Source organism: Rosa rugosa, chromosome 1 (genome assembly GCF_958449725.1).
Source record: "Rosa rugosa chromosome 1, drRosRugo1.1, whole genome shotgun sequence".
NCBI classification, from domain to species: domain Eukaryota; kingdom Viridiplantae; phylum Streptophyta; class Magnoliopsida; order Rosales; family Rosaceae; genus Rosa; species Rosa rugosa.
The window spans coordinates 68,238,157-68,262,523 of NC_084820.1; the positions used below are offsets into that span (position 1 = coordinate 68,238,157).

A 24,367-nucleotide genomic window follows, 5' to 3' on the forward strand; every position below is an offset into this window, starting at 1 on the left:
GTTTGTTGAATTTCTTACAAAATGTATTTGGAGACTGTGACAATTTATTTAATTATCTTAGGGGAAGAAGAATTTTAATTATAACTACGGTTAGACTAATTATTCATGAAATTTAACTACTTGTGGTCAATCCAAAAGTAGCTCTATTCATTTCAACAGTATTCATGAAATGTTCTAGTTGTGTGGTCGATCCAAATGGAGCTATAACTTCCGATCCATAAAAATTAAACCAAAGAACAACGTGATATTGAGTTTTGACTTTTGACCTATGATTATGCATAATCCCATTTCATTTCTTCCAAGTGTGTGGCTTAAAGAAAGGATAGTTTGTAGATGTCCCATCATCTATGTGACATAGTTCTAGACAGTTCCTGAGTCATATGGAAGGTAGACCAGACAAAGCAAATTTGCAGTGCTGGAAACCTCCAATCTCTCCATATATAGCACTATTTTGACACACCCTCCAAACCAGCTTACAACTTACACTAAACAAACCAACTGCTCAAAGCTTAATCCTCACAGTACTACTGCCTCAACTCTTTGACAAAAGAATGTCACCTGCTCTCTTTCTATCTCTCCCCCTCTCTTCAGTCTGTAAAACCCAGGAAATTTCCAAGGACACCTACCTCAACACCAACAGAGAAACCCCATGTCACAAGTCTCACTCAAACTTGAAATCCACTCGAAGATCTCTATTAAATTCTGCCACTCTTGGACTCATAGTGCCTGGACCCCTCTCTGTTTCTCACCCTGCAAAAGCTGAGCCTGAGCCAGAGAGCCCGATTGCATCAACTTCAAGCAGAATGTCATACTCAAGATTCTTGCAGTACTTGGATGAAGGAGTTGTGAGGAAGGTAGACCTGTTTGATCAGAATGGAACTGTCGCGATCGCCGAGATCTTCAACCCCACATTAGAGAAGCTCCAGAGAGTCAGAGTTCAGCTACCTGGATTGCCACCAGAGTTGCTGAGGAAACTAGAAGAGAAGAACATAGACTTTGCAGCTCATCCAAGGGAAGTGGATTGGTGGCCTGCAGTACTGGACTTGTTGGGGAATTTTGCTTTTCCATTGATACTTCTTGGGATATTGCTTTTGAGGAGTTCATCACCAAACATACAAGGAGGCCCCAACTTACCTTTTGGACTTGGAAGGTATAGTACTCTCCTATTACCAAATTTCTCAGCTATGAATATGATAATGTTTTAAAGAATTCAAGATGTTTGACTAAATTCTAGCATAGTTAGTAGACAATTCTTTATTCCTGTTAATCCTATTTAGTAATTAAGAGGTATTTGAGCAGTTAGGAATTAGTTTTGGTGTAAGAAATTTTTCTCCAACAAAAATGTTAAAAGAAGTCTCGAGTTCGAATACGTTTTCCATTTTGAGGGAAAAAAAAAAAAGAGTGAGATTATGACCAAGCTTTTAACTGTTCTTCTAGTAAAATTGTTCGAATAATATACCTACCTATTTTGTACTTTCGATATAAGTTACTGACTATGAATGCAACTAAATACTTGACATGAATACTTGTACTATGGACCAACAGGAGCAAAGCCAAATTCCAAATGGAACCGAATACCGGGGTAACATTTGATGATGTGGCTGGGGTCGATGAAGCAAAGCAAGATTTCCAAGAGATTGTTGAATTTCTCAAAACTCCAGAGAAGTTTGCTGCCGTTGGTGCAAGAATTCCCAAAGGGGTTCTTTTAGTAGGGCCACCAGGGACCGGAAAGACATTGCTGGGTAAGGCCATTGCAGGAGAGGCAGCGGTGCCTTTCTTTTCTCTGTCAGGGTCAGAGTTCATTGAGATGTTTGTAGGAGTAGGAGCTTCTAGAGTAAGAGACTTGTTCAACAAGGCAAAAGAGAATTCGCCGTGCTTGGTTTTCATTGATGAAATTGATGCTGTTGGGAGGCAAAGAGGGACAGGAATTGGTGGAGGAAATGATGAGAGGGAGCAGACATTGAATCAGCTGCTTACTGAAATGGATGGATTTAGTGGGAACAGTGGAGTAATTGTTATTGCTGCTACTAATCGCCCTGAAATTCTTGATTCTGCTTTGCTTAGGCCCGGAAGGTTTGACAGACAAGTAAGCTCTCTAAGCTATGTAATAAGTCAAGTCTTCTTGAAGTGTTTGAATTATGAAACTGATGTATACATTTGTCTTTGTTGTCGTGTAGGTCACAGTTGGATTGCCAGATATTAAGGGAAGAAACGATATATTAAAGGTTCATAGTAACAACAAGAAGCTTGATAAGAGTGTTTCTCTTGATATTATTGCTATGAGAACTCCTGGCTTCAGCGGTGCAGATCTTGCAAACCTCATGAATGAAGCTGCGATTCTTGCTGGCAGGAGAGGCAAAGATAAGATAACAATGAAAGAAATAGATGATTCGATTGATCGAATTGTTGCAGGGATGGAAGGCACCAAAATGACTGATGGAAAGAACAAAACTCTTGTGGCTTACCATGAAGTAGGCCACGCCATTTGCGCGTAAGTAGAACATTCGTTCCTCATATGTATTACATTATAATACTCTCAACATTGTGTACTAAAACTAATGTATTCGTATTGTTTGTGATGAATTGCAGAACATTGACTCCAGGCCATGATCCAGTGCAGAAGGTCTCTCTTATTCCCCGAGGCCAAGCTCGAGGTCTCACATGGTTCTTACCGGGTGAAGATCCCGCTCTTATTTCTAAGCAACAGCTGTTTGCTAGAATAGTTGGAGGTCTAGGAGGTAGAGCAGCAGAAGAAGTAATTTTTGGAGAGCCAGAAATAACAACCGGTGCAGCAGGAGACTTGCAGCAGGTCACACAAATAGCAAGACAGGTACATGTAACATATTTAAGAGCTAAAGTTAGGCACTAAATCCTTAAAAACCAAACTAACACTTTTCTATTAATCTTTTCAGATGGTAACAGTGTTTGGCATGTCCGAGATTGGACCATGGGCATTGACAGACCCAGCGGCCCAAAGCAGTGATGTAGTGTTGAGGATGCTAGCAAGGAACACTATGTCCGAAAAACTTGCAGAGGATATTGACTTGTCAGTGAGACATATAGTTGAAAGTGCATATGAGGTTGCAAAGAAGCATATAAGGAATAACCGGGAAGCCATTGATAATTTAGTAGATGTGCTATTAGAAAAGGAGATCCTCACTACTGGAGATGAGTTCAGGGCAATTCTGTCTGAATTTACTGATACTTCTATGGTAGAGCCGGATAGAAACTCGGTCAGGGAGATGATTGAAGCCTAGTAGGTATAAGGTAGGACAACTGATGTAAAGATAGTAGTGACATTGTTATATATGTATATAGATTATCACAAGTTCGGTTATGTTCATGTAATGATATATTACAAATTACAGGAATAATCTCACTACACTACTAATTCCATTTAGGGGAACAATGTTAAATTATCATGCTTGGTAAATTTACAACCATATATCATATATCATTGCTCATGGCCAATTGGCCATCATCAAAGACAAACTCTATATATAACCAACAGATATTTATCATGATCATAAACAAATACAGATCTTCACCTATACATTGACTGATCTGCAGAGGCGTAAACTTTGGTGATTTTTTGGATGTTGAGTTAGCAGTTTTCTGCGGTTTTAAACCTTTGTTGAGTTGGCTCCTTTTTGTTGATCCAGCACTTTTTTTTTTAGAGAAACTTAGAAAAAAAAACCCAAAAAATGAAGCTCCTATTTAAGAAACACCCATTCCTATTAGAATCAAATTCCCCTTTTTTTAATTTCAAAAAAAAAAAGGTGCTGGAACAACAAAGAGGAACTTACTTTGTCGCAATGGAGTCTAAAGCATGGGATTTTGCTTTCAGCACATGATGGCTCCTGATCTGTGCCCAGTTCCACCACACCTAATCTCCTCTAATCAATCTGTTCAACAGAGGAGACAGCCAACTAGCCAAGTTCTCCATTAAATATACATGTTCAACCGTAATCACCTGAACCAGAAATTACATAGATTAGAACTAGATTAGAACACTAAATAGAACAACTAAGAATCTAATATAAAAAATAAAACGTTTTGAATTCACACTGGAGTTTTTAGTACAAAAGGTATACCATTTTTCCATTTTATCAATGCATGAAGTCCTCAACTTGGCAGATTCTGCATTCGCCACCGCTTGAGGAGGAGGAAGATCATAACTCATAAGTACAATAGCAGATTCTGCGTTCTTCATGCTTGTCTAGGTTGCTCCTTCTGACATATGAACCGGTTTCTACGTCGTCCGACTCATCAGTAATCCTCCCTGCTCGAATTCTTCATTAAATATGCATGTTCAACCGTAACAACCTGAAACAGGAACAACATATATTAAATTATTAATAAAGACCAAGCTCAAATGAGACAAAATTGGAACTTGAGGAAGAATAATGTGCTCAAGAATAATGAACTGAATGGAAAGCTAGCTAGAGAGTGAAAAACACATCGACAGAGAATTCGATTATTTGATCTCTCTAAAATTCCCAGGCTTTCTCAAACTCACACTCACATCTAGCTAAGCTTGTGTGTTGCATCGAAGGGTTTAGCAGCTCCTCACATTTATAGCACTGTGAGTGCTGGAGGTGGGTTAGGCTCGGACACACCGAAGCTGACTTTGAGCCTGAACCTGCCTGGAAACCATGCTAAATTACAAAGATGAAGCCCATTTCACCAGGCCAGATCTGGAAACAGATGCGCAAATTGGGTGTTTTTTTCTGGCACATTACTTCCATCACATGAAATTTCTGTGAGTGCATTGTTTTGCTCAGTATTTGTTGCTTTTTGCTCTGTTTTTGATGCTTCCTGGGTTTGTTTTTAAATTTGACGGTTATAGAAGGTTGGATTGTCTTGGCAAGTTACTAATGTCTCCTTCACCTTTTTAGTAATTTTGCAAGTTACTAAATTGCAAAATTACCGAAGATGGAGTCCATTTCACGAGGCCATATCTAGAAACGGATGCGCAAATTGAATGGTTTTTTTCTGGTTCTGGTACATTACTACCATTACATGAAATTTCTGAGCGCATTGTTTTGCTCAGTATTTTTGCTACCTGAGTTTGTTTGACGGTTATGAACTTATGGAAGGTGCTTCGCGAATGGCGAAGTTACTTATGACTCCTTCACCGTGTAAAGAAATCCCTTCTATTTGTTAAAAAAAAAAAAAAAAAAAAAAATATTACGTACACGTTTGAACTTAATTATAAGATCTTCAAATTAGTACCAGAATCAATAAAACATGTAATAAAATCACATCCGTCATATTTCTATCACATAACTTTAAAAAATTGGTATATGAATTATATGTAAAATTTTGTTTATGCAAATAGAATGGCACATGGAGAAATTATACGTTACAGTGTAATTATGTATATTCAGTAAAAATAAACATCTACAAACAGAATATACGTAATTTCACTATTATATATGACTTTGTTGTTACTCAGTAATAGCATGTGGAAAATTGTGATGATGTGCATGTTAGTATGTGATGCTCATCATCTAGATTCTGACAAACTTAAAAATCTTACTTTTAAAATGTGAAAAATTATATGTAAAATTTTGTCGTTACTCAGCATGAAAACCAAATAGAATGTACGTGAAAAATTTATACGTTATGTATATTCAATGAAAATAGGCATCCACAAACAAAATACACGAGTTTCAGTTTCACTATAACGTATATTTTTGCCTATAACTCATCAGTCACCACATTACAAAGTCAAGGAGGCGGAAGTGCATAACTCATCAGTCACTACATTACATTGCATGATTTACATTTGAGGGAACCGATTATTCGAGTACTTGAAGCATCAATTGCATGGTGCTCTTTGCAACCATCATTGCTCATACCAATCCAGCACATAAACTATCAATACAACCTACGTACACATATTCATCATGATCATACACAGATACAGATCTTCAGTTATCCATCAACTGCAATGCCACTGCGATTCTGACGGGTGCGGATCAGCCTCCGACTCGATATCAAAAACTATCAATTCAACCTACACATATTCATCATGATGATACACAGATACAGATCTTCAGTTATCCATCAACTGCAATGCCATTGCGATTCTGACGGGGGCGGATCAGCCTCCGACTCGAAATTCGGATTGATTCAGTAAATCGAAGATGAAGACTAAATGGTTGTTTTAATTAATCTGAACCAATTTTTGTCGGGCCGTCCTTACCCACCCATGCACTTGCAAGCCAAAACCTGTTTAGAGAGAGCCACCATCATAATGATGAACTGTGATGTTAATCTTAATGAAATAACAATAATCAAGCTGCACATTTTTTTTTTTTTTTGAAAATGGATTGTGTTATATTATGTAGATTAATAGTCAACTTACGACCACAGCAACATATATAAGCATTAATTACTATATGCTGTTCTCAACCCCACAAACGCCAATCACTGCGCAATTGAAAGTTTGAAACAATAGACGGACGAGAGATGGAAAAGTGAGTTCATAAAAAGATAATTAATTGAGAAAAGGAGATGCAAATGTAACTCCGGCCACACTAACCCTGGACTATTATATATTATCCCTGGTGAATTGAGGAGATAATTGAGGCCGAGGTGAAGGTGACGGTGAAGCCGAAGGTGAAGGCTGTCCAATCCGAATCTGAAGGCCGCCGCCTACGTTACTCGCTATGATCAGAATGTAAAAACCGATAACCTATAACAACAAACAGAAAAACCGCGATAGATATATAAGATTTCGTTTTGTCATTTATTTGATGAATTTAATTAAGCAATCAATTTAGGGTGGCTTACAACGAGGATAGCAATGCGGCAAAGAGCACTTCGACTTAAAACGGTATTGTTTGCCGCATTAAGTCGAGCGAGGTATAATTCTGCTCTTGCTGCCGCTGCATGCAACCTTCAGCCTCCTCCATCACCCTCCTAATCTCCTCAATCTCCCTCCTAGCTCGTAGGCTGCGGCGGCTTAGCAGGTGGTGGCACCGTTACTCTATAACCACCCTCATACTGCTACGTTTCAGACAAAATTAAACACAATTAAATATTGGTACGTATTATCCAAAACAAGTACTAATGTACGTATTTTCTGTGCGCAGGTTATGTATGTACCTGGTTACAGATCTCACAAGTAGTCTTGAAACGAGAATTGACCCATCGCTGGATACAATCTCTGTGCGCAAACTGCGCGCATATCAAAATAAAGAAAAGTAAATCATATTGATTCACACTGAGCCCCGTATACGAGTAATCTACTATATGCATGCATCTGTATCATGTGGTGTATATCATATATATACCTTTAGGGTGCCATTGCACCGGCAAGGAGCCTCCGTGTGGTCGATGGAGTCCTCCGTCTGACAGATTCGGCACTCGGGGCTCAAAACAGTCGTCAAGGAGGCGGAAGAGGATCGGTCGTCCTCTGGCATGTTGCCAGCTTCCTCTCTGACTGATTCCGCGACGGTGGAGACTGACACCTCCAAGCTTTAACTGCTTGAACTCTCCATTATAATAACACCTGCGCGAGAAGCTAGCATCAGAGATTAAGAAATGAAGAACAAGATCGATCGAGAAGACAAAGACCTAAGAGGCAAAAGCAAAAGAGTAGGAACTAGCCAGCAAATGGTAAGATTATAAACCGAGAGAGGCAGAAGAATAAGATCTCTTCTGGTCAGACCTCTTGCTCTCTCTCGAACTCAGCAACGAGCTAGTGTGTGTTTTGCATGACCACTGGTTGAGAAGCTGGTCACATTTATAATGCTGTTTGTGCCGGTGGTGGGCATAGGCTCGGATGTCCCATAGTCGGACCCTGATCCAGCTTCGTGAATTGCGTAAGGTTAAAGGTCCATTTGGCTGAGGGCAGGGTAGAACACCGACGCGTAATCGAGGTTTCTGCCACCTAATTTCAATTTCATGCAGAAGTGCGTGGGTTGTGCTTCTTCTATTTCGTTCGTTTCTGGCCGGGTTTGGCTTTATTTGAGCGGTTAGACCAACTCGGAATTATGTTGGCGGACTTTACTCTTATATCCCTATGCTTTTGCCGAAGTCCTTCTAGCTACTTGAGTGGGTTGGAAATTGGAATTATGTTTCACTAACCTTTTTTCCGAAATTATGATAAATTGAAGATATAAATTGGCATGGCTATTCCATTAGCTAAGATATAGTATTTGACATTCAATACTTAAAATTTTTTCCATCTATGGTGATAATTGATACTGTTGCATCAAAGAAAATGTTGCTATATACATAAGTGACATTGGATATACATGATTGTAGCAGACCACATTTCTGAAGTTTTTTTAGTGAAGTATAATAGCTTTGAACTTCAAAACCATCCGATAAGTTAGCTAAGAGACTACCAATTACCAGAATTGCAAACTCTTATAAAGCCATAGGCCACCACTAGATAGTATCGCCTCATAGATCTGACCATATCATGATCCTTGAGAGAGAAAGAAGAGTGGAAAGGAGGAGGAGAGAGAGAGAGAGAGATTAATGTTTGTACTACAGTCCATTTACCTCAAATTTTTAATATCTAGTCACATTTATAGCGAGGTGGGCAACTCGATCTTATGAAACCATTGAAGTACCAAAATTGTTGAAGAAGATCTATGACTGACATACCCATAGGCCACCGCTAGATAGTGTCGCCTAATGGGTCTGACCATATCGCGATCCTTGAGAGAGGAAAAAGAGAGAGGGAGAAGAGAGATGGAAGAGAGAGATAGAGAAATCTACAGAGGAAAATCAGTATTTGTTCAGTCCACATGCCTCAAATTTTTAGTATCTCGTCACATTTATAACGAGGTGCGCAACAATGGTATTCTTAGGATCAGATATATTAATGTTGACTCCGAGCCTATTTTATGTTTGGAAAAGTGGAAAAACAAAATCTAGAATATTCCGCCTAAGAAAAAGCCTGACACATAAACGAATGTTTTCAGCTGCACATGCAAATTATTTTACTTTTGCTTTTGTTTTCATCGTATTTTGAACGTGTTTATACGTGACAGTTATAATAGTTTGTATCATCTAAAAAATCTATTTATACTAGGGGTGGGTTCGGTTCCGATCGGTTCGGTTCGGTTCCGAGCCTAAACCGAAAACCGAACCGAAATTAGAATCGGTGCGGTTTTTGCGTTTTGAGAAGTTGGCACTGAAAACCAAACCGAACCGAACGGTTCGGGTCGGTTCGGCCCAGTTTCGGTTTTTTTTTTTTTTTTTTTTTTGAAAAACAGATTGTTACCAAATTTACTTCTTTGGTATTGTAACTCAAGAAGTTTTTGTTTCTTGAAACCTATAATAATAATCTATAACAAGAAGTTTACAAGTTTACTAATGCATGCTTTGTACTTCACTAGACAATATATAATCTATAATTCGATACTCCATAGTCCATATAATTCAATTGATATAATCCATCAAATTCTAGCATCAACATATGAAATGGTAAAAAAATATAGAGTCCAAAGTTTATAAAAGTCCATCATTACATCAACACTAACCTCACAAATTAAAAATGTATAAGTTCACTAAAAGATTAAACATCACAAAAAAAAATGAACCAACATCAACATATGAATGAGGGCAATGGCATGATCTCAAGCTCGGAAAGATGAAGTCTTCGACTTTGGAGGTAACATTCCGCTCCGACTACTCCCCACTGCAGCTCCACATGGCATCTTAAGTATCTCTACATTAGTATAAGAGAATAAATAAAAAAAAACAACATTAGAAAAGAAATACATACAATCATATATAACATAAATATTACAACTTCATTAACCCAAAAAACTTTAACTAAAAAAATAGAAACAATTACCTCTTTCCGCTTCTTCACACAACTCCATCTCCTCAATAGTAGGCATATGATGTAGATACACATTTTCACTCCTAAGCCAATTTTGTGTACATATCAAGGCCTCCACCATTCTAGGACTTAGGGAGCTACGATATGGATCAATAATCCTCCCACTCGTGCTAAAGGAAGATTCCGAAGCTATGGTTGACACCGGAATAGCTAGAACATCCTTTGCAATGCGGGCCAATATAGGATATTTACAAACTCCATTCACCCTCCACCAATTCAACAAGTCAAAGTCTTCACCATCTCCTTCAATAAGATCTCCAAGATATCTATCCACATCGTTGTTTACAATCCCGGCTTTCTTTGCTCTTCTCCTTTGCTCATTCTCTTTCAATCTCTTTTCTAACTCCGTTAGACCCTTACTTGAACTAGATATCCCCTCACTTGATACTTGAGAACCAACAACCTCACCAACACCACTTTCCCTTCCCTCTTCCTCATACACCTTGTAAAGGTCATACAAGAGATCCTTCACAGTCTTTGTGTTAGCTTCCACATTTTCATCCGTATCCCCATCATCAAGAATCTCAAAATAGTCAACAACTTTCTCAAGTTTATGACGTGGATCAAGAACAATAGCAATGAATAGATACTTATTCAAGCTCTCAAAGCTACCCCAATACTTGAGAAACTTGTCTTGCATAGGTGATGCAATCTCAGACAAACATGGGTTCTTTTGTTCTTGCAAGAGACCATAAATAGAGAGTATATCACCAAAAGTACTATGAACGGTAGGAGAATTAGAACAACATACCTTCAAAGTGATTTCATAAAATGGTCTCAAGAAATCCATAAATTGCTCCCCATATTGCCAATCAACACTTGCCGGTGGCCCTTCTTTTGGCTTTTCACCCTTGGCACCTTCAAGCCATGCACAAAAATTACCCGCATCTTCATCCACCATTCTATCAAAAGCTTTTTGGAATTTCAAAGCCCGTTCCAACATCAAGAATGTGGAATTCCACCTAGTAGGGACATCCAAAATCACAAGCCATTTGCACTCTAGTTTCACCCTTTCAACACATTCCTTAAAAAAATCAAGCCTTTGTGGGGAGGATCTAACATACCTCACCACATTCCGAATGGCACCAATATATATCTTCATCACACTCAACCCATCATTGACAATCAAGTTAAGAATATGGGCGACACACCTCATTTGCAAATTCTTCCCTTTATGCAAAAGTGCATTAGGGACACCTCAATCACCTATCCTCCTACTCAACTCCTTCAATGCAACATCATTTGACGAAGCATTATCAACGGTGACTGTGAGAATCTTCTCTATACCTCATTCCAACAACCAATCCTCCAATAGCTTAGCTATAGCCTCTCCCTTATGACTAGGAATCACACAAAAATTTAAAATTATCTTATGCAACACCCAATTATCATCAATAAAATGTGCAGTGAGGACCATATAATTAATGTTTTGAATAGAAGTCCAAGTATCGGTTGTAAGAGACAACCTATATCTACTCAATTGATCCATCAATTTTTCCTTTTCCCCCAAATAAAGCTTAAGGACATCCTTTGCTATTGTCTTACTGGAATGAATTCTCCAAAAAAGAAGAGCTCTACCCATAAAACGCCTAAACCCCTCTCCCTCCACATGAGAAAATGGTAGCTCATCTAATATAATATACTCCACACATAACATAGATAGCTCTTGTTTAGTGCATTCTACAGTACACAACTCAGTAGTTGGCTTTTTAAAAGAGAAAATCTTTTGTCTTTTAGCTTTCATCATCTCAATATTAGGGGGATACTTTAGACACTTGTCCATATGATTATTAAGGGAGGTTGTACCATTCTTCCTAGGATCGGCATAGTAAATTTTTCCACAATAATTACATTTACCCTTAATTCTACCATCCACCACATCCCTCTCAAAATGATTCCAAATATCTGACCCTTCTTTTCGTTTCAACGCCTCAAGGATGCTTTCCACACTTCCATCATCTGCAAGCTCGGTTGCTTGACTTCCTTGAGTTCCTTGAACTTCCGGAGTTGCAGTAGAAGTTCCTTCGTGGGGAGGTATTGGTGTTGTAGATTCACCAACACTAATGTTGATCTGCAAAACAAAACAGAAACTGCAATAAGTAACAAAAAACAGAAACTGCAAACATAAACAAAATACCAAAACTGCAATAAGAGACAAAGAACAGAAACTGCAGTTTTGGTGCGCAAAACTCAAACATAAGCAGTTTTGATATATAATAAACAGAAAACTGAAACTGCAGTTTTGGTGCGCAAAACTCAAACATAAGCAGTTTTGATATATAAGAAACAGAAAACGAAAACTGCAGTTTTGGTGTGCAAAACTCAAACAGAAGCAATTTTGATATATAAGAAACAAAAAACTGAAACTGCAGTTTTTAAGCACAAAACAGAAACTGCACTAATGACAACATAAAACAAAAAGCAGAAACTGCAATAATGCCAGCACAAAACAGAAAATCAAACTGCAAAGTGCAAACAATCTTGATATATATATAGCATAAACACGTGTAATGTGATTATCTCAAATCCAAATCAAATTTCCAGAAAATCCAAATCCCATAGCACAATAAGTAGATTACCAGCAGCCCTTTAGGATAGAAGCACATACCTGAGATGATGAAGTCGATTTCGGATGAGTACCCGAACCGGTAGCAGCTGATTTAGATTGCCTCTTCATTTTCTAGCTATGCAAATTATTCCTATTCAAATCAGTAAACAGAAACGTGATTATAGAGGAAGAAAAGCAAAACAAACCAGTCCAAAACATTCAAAATATCATTCCAAAACAACAAACACATTCAAAATATCATTCCAAAACAACAAACATATTCAAAATATCATTATGGGCAGCAACCAGCAAGTTCGTTCATAACAGTTATCAAATTCCACAATAGTAAACATTCCAAAACAGACTCGATAGTAATCATCCTAGGATTTGTATCAAAATCACACAATGTTTTAAGTTAATAAATTTGGCTAAACTTTGCAATTCTTTCTGTAAATGATAATGGAATCATCAAGAGAGGAATTTGCTTGACAAAAATAGTAATCAGTGATCAACCACTCAACCTACCTGTAACCCACTGTTACACTTAACTTGAATTGATTCTACAGCTAACTAATTATACAAGTTCATGATTTGCTTTAACTTGCTTGGCAAATAAAAAGAAAAACATCAAAACTACATAGAAAAACAACTCAGAAGGGCAGAAACCCCCAACCCTCATTCTTCATGAAACGAAAAAAGAGATTTACCTGATAATGAACTTGATTTAATCTTCAGACCAGCTGCACCACCATCGGAACTTGACTTCGATTTGAGAGGTTTTACTGAAGGAGAAAATCAATTAGGGACTGAAGAAGCATCTTTAGTTTCGAAATTGTGATCTCATAATACCTGCTTACCGGCAATAGCCGAAGAATTCCGGCGAAGGTGCGAGGGAGATGACGAGATCGTCCAGATGTGTTGATTTGATTACCAAGCTGTCAAGCTCAGATCGAGAGAAAGGTCAGAGCTTTGCTTCGAAATCGATTGGCGGCAGACGGTTGGAGCTCCAGCAGCTACACACACACAAAGATTTTTAACATCAGCTCAGATCGTTGTAAATCAAATTGCAGACGGAGCTGGAACCTATAACTCTGGATCCGATCTTACCTTTCAGAGACTGAAAGAAGGAAAGCGGATGAGTACGTGAGGCTGTTAGCCTAACAGGGGTCAGAGAGAGAGGGAGAGGGAGAGGTCGGGGGTAGGGGCTGAGTTCGAAGCTCGTTCGGGACAGAGAGACTGAGAGAGTGAGAGAGAGGGACTGAGACGAGAGAGGCGGATTGAGGCTTTTAGGTTTTTAGGGTTTCCGCATTATATTTATACATATACAAAACGACTTCGTTTTAAGGGTATTCGGTTTTCGGTTCGGTTTCGGCCGGTCCGAAACCGAAAACCGAACCGACCAGATTCGGTGCGGTGCGGTGCGGTTTTTCGCTTTTCGGTGCTGTTTTGTTCGGTCCGGTTTTTTCCGATTTCGGTTCGGGAATCGGTGCGGTTTTTTTTTCGGTTTTCGGTCTCGCGAGCCCACCCCTAATTTATACGTTTGCAAAAATCATTCCTCTTTTTTCTCATAGCTGAAAATTCGTCGGCAAAGTTCCTCACCCTTTTATCTTCTCCATCTTATAATATCTTTACTCTTTCATTTTCATCATTACTTTATTGTGGGCTTTCTTCTAAGTTCTAACCATCGCAAAACCAATTTTGCCAGAAAAATTCTTTGGGCTTTCTTCCACAGTCCACCTGATATATGTTTTGTTTTGAGGGTTCAACTGGATTTTGAGAGCGAGTGTGACCACTTTGCTAATGAATGGTTCGGCTTCCAATCCCACCCGCCAAAACCTGTAATTCAAACTTTGGCTCCAAGAAGCACCAATGTCTCTTCCTCCTCAACCTCTGCCTCTCCTTCAAACCCTTCTCTCAGATTCACGCCCAAATCCAACTCTCTGGCCTCCACAGAGACCCCTACCTCCTCACCCAACTCATCCGCTTCTGCGCTTTATCTCCCGCCAAAAACTTCACCTACGCTCGAACCCTCCTCCACCACTCCCATGCTTCGCCGCCGTCTTCCTGGAACTTCCTCATCCGAGGCTACGCCTCCAGTGACTCCCCCAGAGAGGCCATCTGGGCTTTTCGCGCAATGCTCCGCCGTGGAGTTAGGCCCAACAAGCTTACATTCCCTTTTCTTCTCAAGTCCTGCGCCATGGTCCCGGCGCTGAAAGAAGGGAGGCAAGCTCATGGATATGTTTTCAAGTTGGGTTTGGACTGTGATTTGTATGTTCAGAACAATTTGGTTCATTTTTATGGGGATTGCAAGAAGATCAAGGACGCAGTAAAGGTGTTCGATGGAATGTCTGAGAGGAGCGTTGTTTCGTGGAATGCGGTTGTGACCGCTTGCGTTGATAATTTGCGGTTGAGTGATGGGATTGTATATTTTTTGAAGATGAGGGAGTGTGGGTTTGAGCCGGATGAGACTACGATGGTGGTCGTGTTGAATGCGTGCTCCGAGCTTGGGAACTTGAGCTTAGGACGAGGGGTTCACTCCTATGTAATTGCGAGGGGCTTGGTCTTGAATTGTCAGTTGGGTACTGCGCTTGTCGACATGTATGCGAAATCTGGGGCTTTGGGTTATGCCAGGTTGCTTTTTGATAGAATGGAGGGGCGGAATGTGTGGACATGGAGTGCAATGATTCTAGGCCTAGCTCAGCATGGGTTTGCCAAGGAAGCGCTTGAGCTTTTCCCAAAGATGTTGAACTCTTCGATATGCCCAAATTATGTCACATTTCTCGGAGTCCTCTGTGCTTGTAGCCACGCTGGACTGGTGGATGATGGATACCGATACTTTCATGAAATGGAACATGTTTATGGAATTACACCTATGATGATACATTATGGTGTCATGGTGGATATCTTAGGGCGTTCTGGCCGTCTGAAGGAGGCTTATAGATTCATGAAGAGCATGCCCTTTGAACCTGATCCCATCATATGCAGAACATTGCTTAGTGCATGCAGTACTCATGATGTAAATGACGAACTAGGGGTAGGAAATAAAGTTAGAGAGAAATTGCTTGAATTGGAGCCGAGTAGGAGTGGGAATTTTGTGATGGTGGCAAACTTTTTGGCTGAAACTGGTATGTGGGACAAAGCAGCCAATTTGAGGAAGGTCATGAAAGAAAAACGGATGAAGAAGAGGGCAGGGGAGAGCAGCGTTGAGTTGGGCGGATCCATCCATAAGTTCTTTTCTGGCTATGATTCTCATTCTGACTATGAGGATATCTATCGGATACTAGATATATTGAGCTTGCACATGAAGTTGGTTGACATGTAGTCCAAAATCACTTATGAGTTGACCTCCTTCATTTCAAAATCTCATGATGGAATAGCAAAGTTTTGATTTTTTTTCCCTTCATTTTCAAACTTCAATATCTGCTATTCTAGCACAGAATTTCTTATTCATTTACATCCAATACAGGATCAGAGCATATGTTACTAATTTGCTTCACTGGTTTAGCAAGCTGCAAGCCTGTAATTCCATATATAAGATGGACAGAGAGAATTATGGGGAGTGAAATTCCATATATTTGATCCATCCATACTTGATGTTTCATTTTTTGGTATCTCAACATCACATTTTTACAATCTACACTACAAAAAGACAAAACTTAAGATATTAACAAAGGAAATACGGATTGTCAAATGCAGAGTGTGAATTTGACTCCCCTTTCTTTTTTGTTTTCCAATCTTGATTATGAAATACTTTTGCTTCATAAGAGGTGACATTAACCAAAAACACTATCTTTACGAGTTGAGGAAAGACTTTCAAATCCTGAAATTGATCAATGTAAATGTTAACTGCTTCAGCTAGTAACAAGCTAAGCTTTCCTTGAATAATAACTCACTAGCTAGTCAGTTACAATAGACTAGCCTAAGAAGAAACAAGAATGAGCGAGAAAACTACTACAGTAACAAATATAAGGGTAGCCTTCTACAGATGCCCTATTATTTCTACCAGAGATGTGTAAGTACCAAAAATGACTACTGCAGCACCTAGTAGTATTATACCCCATATGATCAACATCTCACATCCAATTTTTCGATAAGTGCCAGAAATCTTAAGGTAGCAAAAGCATGGCATTATAATTGAAGCTGTGACACTCAAAAACGCTCCAACAAGTGCCATGAGATATGCGAAAAAGGGTACAGCCAAAGCTACTATAACACAGCTGATTACCAGGGTGGTACTGACTAATATGTTAAAGAATCCTTTATTCTGGTAACCAGGAAACCATCTTTTTGCAGCATTCATTATTGGTGTAACCATCAAAGCAAATTTGGATATTGGATTGACCAGGGTGGTGTATATTGCGACTTGTGAGCTAATTTTGGTAGTCGGGAGGTTTAGAGTAATCTGCGATTGAACTGTTGACCCGAACATTAAGTACCCAAAAACTGCCATTGATGCATAACAGATGGTGCATAATATAAAGCAGACAAGGAGAACCTGCAAGAAAGAAACAACAGATTGAAATTCGGTATGAACCAAAGCATTTCAAAGCCCAAATATGCAAACAGTATGAACAAAATTTGAGCATTCGAGCATTACTTACATTGGAGAACTGTTTTTTGTTTTTCATAGAAGTGTACAGGGTAGGGAACACAGGATGAGCACAATAACAAAAGGCGTATAAGCTGACAGCAGTAGGGATTCCACTCCACTTAATCGGTGACCCCTTCTGATGAAATCCAACTCCGTCAAAAGCACCAGTCCACAAAATTGATCCCAGAATGATAGCAGAAGCCAAAACCCCACTAGCAGATACATAGGAAAGAAGGCTCAAGTTGTCTAACCAAACAGTTGGCAGAACAATGAGGGCAGCAATCACTATGAAGCATTCTTTCCCACCAATTTTAAAACCCTCCACTTCAAATCCAATGGTTGGAAACATGTTATGTAAGTTATCTCCTTCCAAAATCAGGAAACCTGTTGCGACTAAGTAGAGTTCTAAGTTCATGAAAATTGACATCAATATTTTTCCCTTCTTCCCAAATGCGCGTTCGCCTATTTCAGGATAAGTTCTTATGCTAGAATCCATATCCATACATCTCTTGATTAACAAGCCCGAGTAAAAGGCTGCAGCAGCGAACAAAAACAGAAGTGCTAAGCTTGACCACCCTCCAGTTGCCAGTGCATAAGGAACTGATAGGATCCCAACTCCTGAAAACCGAAAACAGAACAATTCTGGCTTTGAAGTTCTTTCTACTGCTTGAGCAAGCTGGCACTCATGAACAATTACATAGTACAAAAATGCAACATTAATTACTCATAGATCAGAAATGGTGCACATAAATGCCCCAAAACTCATTCAATCGTTCGATATCAAATTACCATGACATGAAATGCTCCAACAAAATTGGTAATAACTAATTAATAAGTGAATTGTTGGAGAGTTTATCGCTTAATTAGTAGCCTAGCGTGTCAAAAATGAATTAAAATACAAGAAACTGACATATACAAGAATTATAGATAACCTGAGAGAGCATTGAGTCCATTGAAACAGGTTTTGAGAGTAGATGTTGTGGCTTTACTTTGAGGATGAGAATTGTTGGACTCTAGTTCTTCTTCAACTAGCTTAGCATTGCATCCTGGCTCATCATATTGCCGCTCATCCACGATAAGAGGAGTGGTCAGTGACGATTTATCTAGCGGTTCAGCTTCCATTGCACAGAGAGAGAGAGAGAGAGAGAGAGAGAGAGAGAGAGAGAGAGAGAGAGAGCACTTGAACCAGAGACGAAAACAATCCTAGGACAAAATATTATGAGGCTTGTGATCGATATGCGTGTAGTCTATATCTGGCCAGCCTATATAGCCAAAGAAAGGTGTTAAGGGTCCAATACTGTTTTGGTTTTAAATTAAATGTGGAGATTCACTAGTCTGAAAGAACGAGAAGCTGGAAATTGCATGTGTGCACGACAGTAGACCTTGGTCCACCTGTACCAGGCATATTTTTGGCGTGTGAGGCGTGTGAGCAACACGCACGTTGCCAATCTAACTGCGGTCCACTTGCACCTTGATCCACAATAGAATTTTCGGCCAAAGAATTTAATAAAAAAGATCCTGTGAAATATTGACAGAACAATATATGTTACTTTCAGAATGAATCAAGTGATTACCAAAAATACAAAACAGCGAAGACATCCGACCCACATTTATATAAAGAAGCATGTGCTGCATTATATTATATACATATTTGGCCGGCCCCCATTATTATTAGACATAAATAAGGAAAGTTATCCTACAAATTTGTAATATTATATACATGTTTGGCCCCATTATTATTATTATAAAAAATTATGAGCGCTCGAGGTACATGTATTACGTCACATCCGATGCGACAACCTATAATAAATAATAATATGGGCGTGGGGATGAGCCTCCCAGCTTGATTGAGTTCCAAACCCTTTTTCAAAAAAATTATACCTAAATAACCAAAATTAAAAGTTATCCTGCAAATTTGTAAGATGCATGCACTGCAATTTATGATACAAGACTGGGACCAAAAGGAGTATGGTTATTCTTTAATATGCAATTATTTTCCTTAATTTAGGCAGGGGAATAGGGAAATCAGAAGCCTCAGCCTCAGCCTCATAGTACGTGTAAATGAGAAATATCACCGAACTAATAGATAATCATTCTTATCAAAATGACTTCTAGGGAAGTTGAAAAATTAATAAATAAAAACTTCTATCATGGAAAATGATCTGAATGTCCAAGTACGAAGCATCTTCTCAATTTTTCTATATGTAACTTTGTCACGGAAGTCTCGTGTGAGGTGCGCTGCTTAAATCTAGTACAGAGGGCGACTAGGCAATTAATAATCCATTGATTAGCATAAGTTAAAATTGGTGTTGTCGCCCACCATAATAAAAGCGTGGTTAATTAGAGTCAGAAATATAATGATTAATCAAGAAGTGAATTAGATGAGGATTGAGTCCCCAGACACATGTCATGCAAAAGGAGGACGTGCAGGTTTTGCAACCGCTGCTAGTGCTGTCTGATAACATGGTGCTGTGAGTTGCTGATTAAGATAAGAAAAATCCGGTAATCTTCAGCTTGATTCTTATACTCAGAAACTACGGTAATAATTACCGACTCAATTCTAAAACAGCCGCTGGCACATGGAGATAAGGTGACACATGTCAAGAGAACGCTGGATCTATCTGGAAGTCTTCGGCCACGTCATACAGTCAACACAGCGCCACGAACACTATGTTAACACTGCCGCGGTCACAGTTTACATTAGCCTCCTCTTCATCAACTAATTTGTCGTCGTCATGCATGTTTCGAATTCTAGTACGAATTCTTTTGCATGATAATATATGGTGTTGAGGAAGGAGACCCCATCACGATTCTCAGCCTCCATATATGGTTCTGCAGACACAGACAATTAAACCACGCAAATGACAGAGACAAGAGAGAAAGAGTTGAAGAGTACGTAATGTTGGTGATGGGCTCAACCGAAAAGGAAAATGAAGAAGAGAAAGAAATCGTGGAGACTGGAGAGTATTCGATGATGTTTTTCGTGGTTGAAGTTGCAATACTTGCGAAGTACATGTATATCCACAGGCGTAGGGCTAGTGCTTACTGTTGCACCAACTTTTTTACATTAGCTGTAAAAAAAAAAAAATTATTTTTTCTTTTTCAAAATTTAATTGCATTTTCTAGTTTGACGCTGTTGAATCATGCCCAGCCCGATCTTTGGGGGAGCGAGAAGTGAAAATTCTCACAAAAAAAATGCTCGAAGAGTAAAATTATTATGTTATGAGAAGTTAAGTATAACATTATGAGAATGTAGGCGGTCATGTGACTTTTGTTGAGATTATAGATCTCACAGGGAAAAATTGGGATATTGTTTATCAGTTTATAAGGATTTGGATCACACCATTTATTGTCAATTGATTTTAGATGTGAAGCTCATATTACTTTATCATAGTATAAGAACGGGTTATCTCACGTGTGAATGCATCACGCCCACACGGACTCTATATCACCTAATATAAGTTGTTCACATATATGGCTTGAAAATTGTCATACATGCGGGGACATTTTGAGATTATAGATCCCACATGAAAAATGAGAACTTTGTCTATGAGTTTGTAAGGATTTAGACTACTACATCCATTGTCAATTGGTTTTGGATATAAAACCCAGATTGCTTTATCAAAATGAATATTCTGCTGTATTATTCACAATCGTTTAAAGGGATTATATACAACCCTATTGTACTACACACTAATTGTAGTACAAGTCAGTACAATCTAATACAGTAAACTTATTTCTGTAAGATAACTAATGAATACATATATTTAGCTAATAATCTTCTCTAATAATTCTATTAATGAGTTAATGACTCACAAGTCAACAATCCCTCTCAAGTTGGGCATAAACATCACGAAGACCCAACTTGCCTAGTGAGTCATAGGTAACTACTATATATTTACCTACTAATCTCCTAATAATTCTATTAATGACAGTTCTCCTCAAGTTGAGGTATAAACATCACGAAGACCCAACTTGCCTAGTGAGTCATGAAACAACTTTGCTGGATATAGCTTTGGTAAGTATATCCGTTAATTGCTCCTCGATTAGAACAAAAGGAAAGAAGATTAAGTATACTTACCAATATCAATACTTTCTCAATATTTCCATTTTTTGGACTGTCGATATTTCCTCAATATTCGAAATTTTGGTCCTTGAACTGAGTAAATTGTTGTGAAATTTTAATTAAAACTCGCAAGCGCACGAATCGTCGTTAGTATAGTGTGCAAGTACGAGGTCGTTCCAACTGAGGATTGATAATCAATTTAAATCCTAACCTAATTAATCCAAACACAAAAACACATAAACAATCAAACTAAAGAAGATATGATTTTAAGGTTTTCGACTAAACAAATAATGTGAAAATTAAAGAAAGAAAGAAATAAACAAATAATGATAAAACTTAGGGTTTTAGAATCAACCATTAACAATCATATTTATGTTTCAATGCAATCAATAGATTCTTTTGTTTCTCTAGATGATAATTCCCGTATCTAAGTCCTTCTCAGGTACTCTAAACCATAGTTTTCCTTAAGTTTATGATGCTCTCCCTCTCGGGTAAAGATCTTATATCCTAACTATGCAGTTTATCATTCTCAGGTATAAATTTAACATGCAAGACTCATTACGCTTTAGAAAACAAGGGAATCAAGCAAACCATTAGTCTTTCTCAAGTAATAATGTAATTTACCACACTTAATCACAAGAAGCTAATCAAATTATATTGCATCTCTGATTCAAATTTATCTTCCAATTACTATATGCAAAGCCCTAGGGTGATCAATCAAATAACTTAAACATAAAGCATCAATTCAAATAGTGATTAAGCATTCATCATAAAGAAACTATAAATCCATCAATATAATATCAAAGTACATAAACAATCATGATAGAGCATCATCTTAACCCTAGAAAAAGGTTTAGCAAAAGATAACTAAATAAAACATAGGAAAGACATAAAAAGAATGGAAGGGAAAAGATGGGGAAGATGGATGAGTCGTCTCTGCTCCTTAGGCGTCTACATTGTGCTCCCGAGACTCTCCTCTCATGTAAATTCGTGCTCCCTTATATAGGGAAGATTTCTGCTCATCTTTGGCTTCATGTTTCCTTGTAAAACTTGGATTTAGATTCTTTTCTTCATTTGGAATGGGAAAACCTTGAAATATCTCTTGTAGAAGTTGGAACAAGTTCATCATTGAATACTCATTTGAATTAACTTCCTTGAAACATTAGGATTGATGATCTTGTGCCACGGAACTTGAGTTCTCCACCAATGGTTGTAAATTCCCGAGCAGATTTCCTGTCCGACCTATCTTCACTCAAATAATCATAACTTGCTCTAGAAGAATCGAAATTGAGATCCGTAAAATTCTACAGAAAGTTGACATCCGTAGCTTTCCAATGATATAAGGCTCATTGTCTGATTCGATCTGAGTAACTCCTAGTAATTCGAGGAAGTTGGATGTTCTGCACAGATAGATTCTGGGACCTGGGCGTCTTTTAATCCTTGTTAGCTCATTTTGGCTTCTTTTCTTCTTTCTATGGAACAAACCTACAAAAACACTAAAAGATGTAAATGAATCATAAATAAGGAGAACTAAACATAAAAACCAAGATTAAGAGGCATAGAAATATAGGAAAATATGAGCACATCATAAATCTGCCAAACCAAGGACTGAAAAATCGATAATATTCTCGAAATTTCGGCGATATTTCCGTATTTTTAGGGTTTCAATATATCTTTGACTTACCATGAGAATATCGTGAGAAATTTTCGAAATTTCGTGATATTTCCGGAAAGGGTTATTATCATAAATGGTACCTGAACTATACCTCAATTTTATTGATGGTACCTGAACTTCAATTTTGATCACAACCAGTACCCGAACTTTTCGATTTCATTTTAAATGGTACCTAGAGCCACCTCCGGTCACTATTCCGACTAAAAACGGCAAGGGAGGCGATCATAGTGATGATTTTTGATGATTTCAAGGGTTGCGATCATATATAGTGATGATTTTTTGGTAATAGACTTTCCTTGAACTTGTTTTTTTGTTTTTTATTTTTTTAGATTTGGGTTTTTTGGCCGGAATAGTGACCGAAGGTGGCCTTAGGTACCAATTAAAATGAAATCGAAAAGTTCGGGTACTGGTTGTGATCAAAATTGAAGTTCAGGTACCATCGATAAAATAGAGGAAAAGTTCAGGTACCATTTGTGATAATAACCCTTCCGGAAATATTCGAAATTCTCGTGATATTTCAAGAAATATTCAAAATTTTAGAGAAATTCCTGATATTCTCCCGAAATTTCGAGATTAGTATTGTCGCCTCTCGCGATATGTGGGTTTGTCAGAAAGTATTTCGACCAAAATTGAAGCCAAATTTTGACGAGGTTGGGGTTTGAACCTGATAGTCTGATATCTCGTGAAAAGTAAACTAGCTTTTGTCCTTATCCAATCCGACTAAACTATATAACATCTAAAAAGGAAAAACTTTAAAAATTTATAGGGTCATGTATCGCTCTTTGATTCTTTTCCCTCCACGCTTATAAATCTTCTGATTATCTAATTTGCTAACTAGTAAACATTTGGCTCTATTATAGAAAAGAAAAAAAAAACTTTTCTATGTATTTCTATGGACCATTTTCTACTTCTTTTCCTGTTTGTTTCAAGAACATATCTATTTAATTGTAAAATATTATTATAATTAATAATTAACTCTCCTAATCTCCTATTTAAGTCATTTTTGAGATTTCTCATGAAGAATTTCATTTATTTGTCATGTCAGTGTATCTTATTATACTCTAAATTACTACAATCATTAGACAATTAAGTTTATCAAACACTTTTTTTGAAATACTATAGGTAACTGATCATGTAAACATTTCATGAAAATTCATTAATGATTTCCATGTTACTTTCTAAATTTCCATCATTTTTTTCAAAAATTTACTTAAATAGAAATTTCCTTGATATTTCCATCGAAAATTTCATTTTTTAGACTATCGATATTTCCTCGATATTCGATATTTTAGTCATTGTGCCAAACCACGCCTGGGAAGACTGTTTAAGTCTATAGATGGATTTCTTCAATTAATTTTGCAAAAAGAAAATATATGAGAATTTTCAATTTTGGTCTCTTTGCCCAATATCAATTAATTTTGACTGTAATTCATGTATCATTCAAGTGCAACGTGATTCCTCGTATCTATCAATATATTTCACCAAGGAGTTAATTTGTACTTTGTGCGAGCTGCGTGGATACAGCAGTTCCACCGAAAACTTACATAAGCATGATGAGGAACGACCGTCACAAAACAAATGGGACAAACAGAACGAAGAAATCTTCCAGGGTT

General features: G+C 38.0%; 3 protein-coding genes and 1 long non-coding RNA gene across 5 annotated transcripts; 2 read left to right on the forward strand and 2 right to left on the reverse strand.

The window, feature by feature from the left end:
* Positions 1-416: 416 nt before the first annotated feature.
* On the forward strand, positions 417-3,400 carry LOC133726389 (ATP-dependent zinc metalloprotease FTSH 6, chloroplastic). The gene is made up of 5 exons (XM_062153923.1): positions 417-1,150; positions 1,546-2,086; positions 2,178-2,491; positions 2,590-2,830; positions 2,913-3,400. The coding sequence occupies exons 1-5, from the start codon at positions 552-554 to the stop codon at positions 3,255-3,257; spliced, it is 2,040 nt and encodes a 679-aa protein (XP_062009907.1). The 5' UTR covers positions 417-551; the 3' UTR covers positions 3,258-3,400.
* A 9,879-nt stretch (positions 3,401-13,279) lies between these two features.
* Positions 13,280-13,816, reverse strand: LOC133718552 (uncharacterized). Its single transcript, XR_009850365.1, has 2 exons — positions 13,530-13,816; positions 13,280-13,435 (listed from the first exon to the last, which is right to left on the reverse strand). It is a non-coding gene; the product is annotated as an uncharacterized LOC133718552 (long non-coding RNA).
* Positions 13,817-14,072: 256 nt separating this feature from the next.
* On the forward strand, positions 14,073-16,003 carry LOC133726390 (pentatricopeptide repeat-containing protein At2g36730). The gene has a single exon (XM_062153924.1). The coding sequence runs from the start codon at positions 14,227-14,229 to the stop codon at positions 15,742-15,744; it is 1,518 nt and encodes a 505-aa protein (XP_062009908.1). The 5' UTR covers positions 14,073-14,226; the 3' UTR covers positions 15,745-16,003.
* A 218-nt stretch (positions 16,004-16,221) lies between these two features.
* On the reverse strand, positions 16,222-18,254 carry LOC133726391 (amino acid transporter AVT1I). Of its 2 annotated transcripts, none has more exons than XM_062153925.1 (3): positions 17,946-18,254; positions 17,024-17,631; positions 16,222-16,917 (listed from the first exon to the last, which is right to left on the reverse strand). In XM_062153925.1, exons 1-3 carry the CDS (start codon positions 18,133-18,135, stop codon positions 16,402-16,404), a joined length of 1,314 nt encoding a protein of 437 aa, XP_062009909.1. In that variant the 5' UTR covers positions 18,136-18,254; the 3' UTR covers positions 16,222-16,401. The 2 variants fall into 2 exon arrangements, with proteins under 2 accessions (XP_062009909.1, XP_062009910.1); XM_062153926.1 differs by having other exon boundaries at positions 17,024-17,689; positions 17,946-18,103.
* Between the last annotated feature and the right edge of the window lie 6,113 nt (positions 18,255-24,367).

What these genes read in the sequence shown, in the direction of transcription:
- LOC133726390 (XM_062153924.1), top strand. Translation starts at nt 14,227, where the DNA reads ATGGTTCGGCTTCCAATCCCACCCGCCAAAACCTGTAATTCAAACTTT.
- LOC133726389 (XM_062153923.1), top strand. Translation starts at nt 552, where the DNA reads ATGTCACCTGCTCTCTTTCTATCTCTCCCCCTCTCTTCAGTCTGTAAA. An exon ending in TTACCTTTTGGACTTGGAAG is followed by an intron (nt 1,151 to 1,545) that starts GTATAGTACTCT and finishes ATGGACCAACAG; the next exon opens with GAGCAAAGCCAAATTCCAAA. An exon ending in TCACACAAATAGCAAGACAG is followed by an intron (nt 2,831 to 2,912) that starts GTACATGTAACA and finishes TAATCTTTTCAG; the next exon opens with ATGGTAACAGTGTTTGGCAT.
- LOC133726391 (XM_062153925.1), bottom strand. Translation starts at nt 18,135, where the DNA reads ATGGAAGCTGAACCGCTAGATAAATCGTCACTGACCACTCCTCTTATC. An exon ending in TGGACTCAATGCTCTCTCAG is followed by an intron (nt 17,632 to 17,945) that starts GTTATCTATAAT and finishes TTCGGTTTTCAG; the next exon opens with GAGTTGGGATCCTATCAGTT. An exon ending in ACAAAAAACAGTTCTCCAAT is followed by an intron (nt 16,918 to 17,023) that starts GTAAGTAATGCT and finishes TCTTTCTTGCAG; the next exon opens with GTTCTCCTTGTCTGCTTTAT.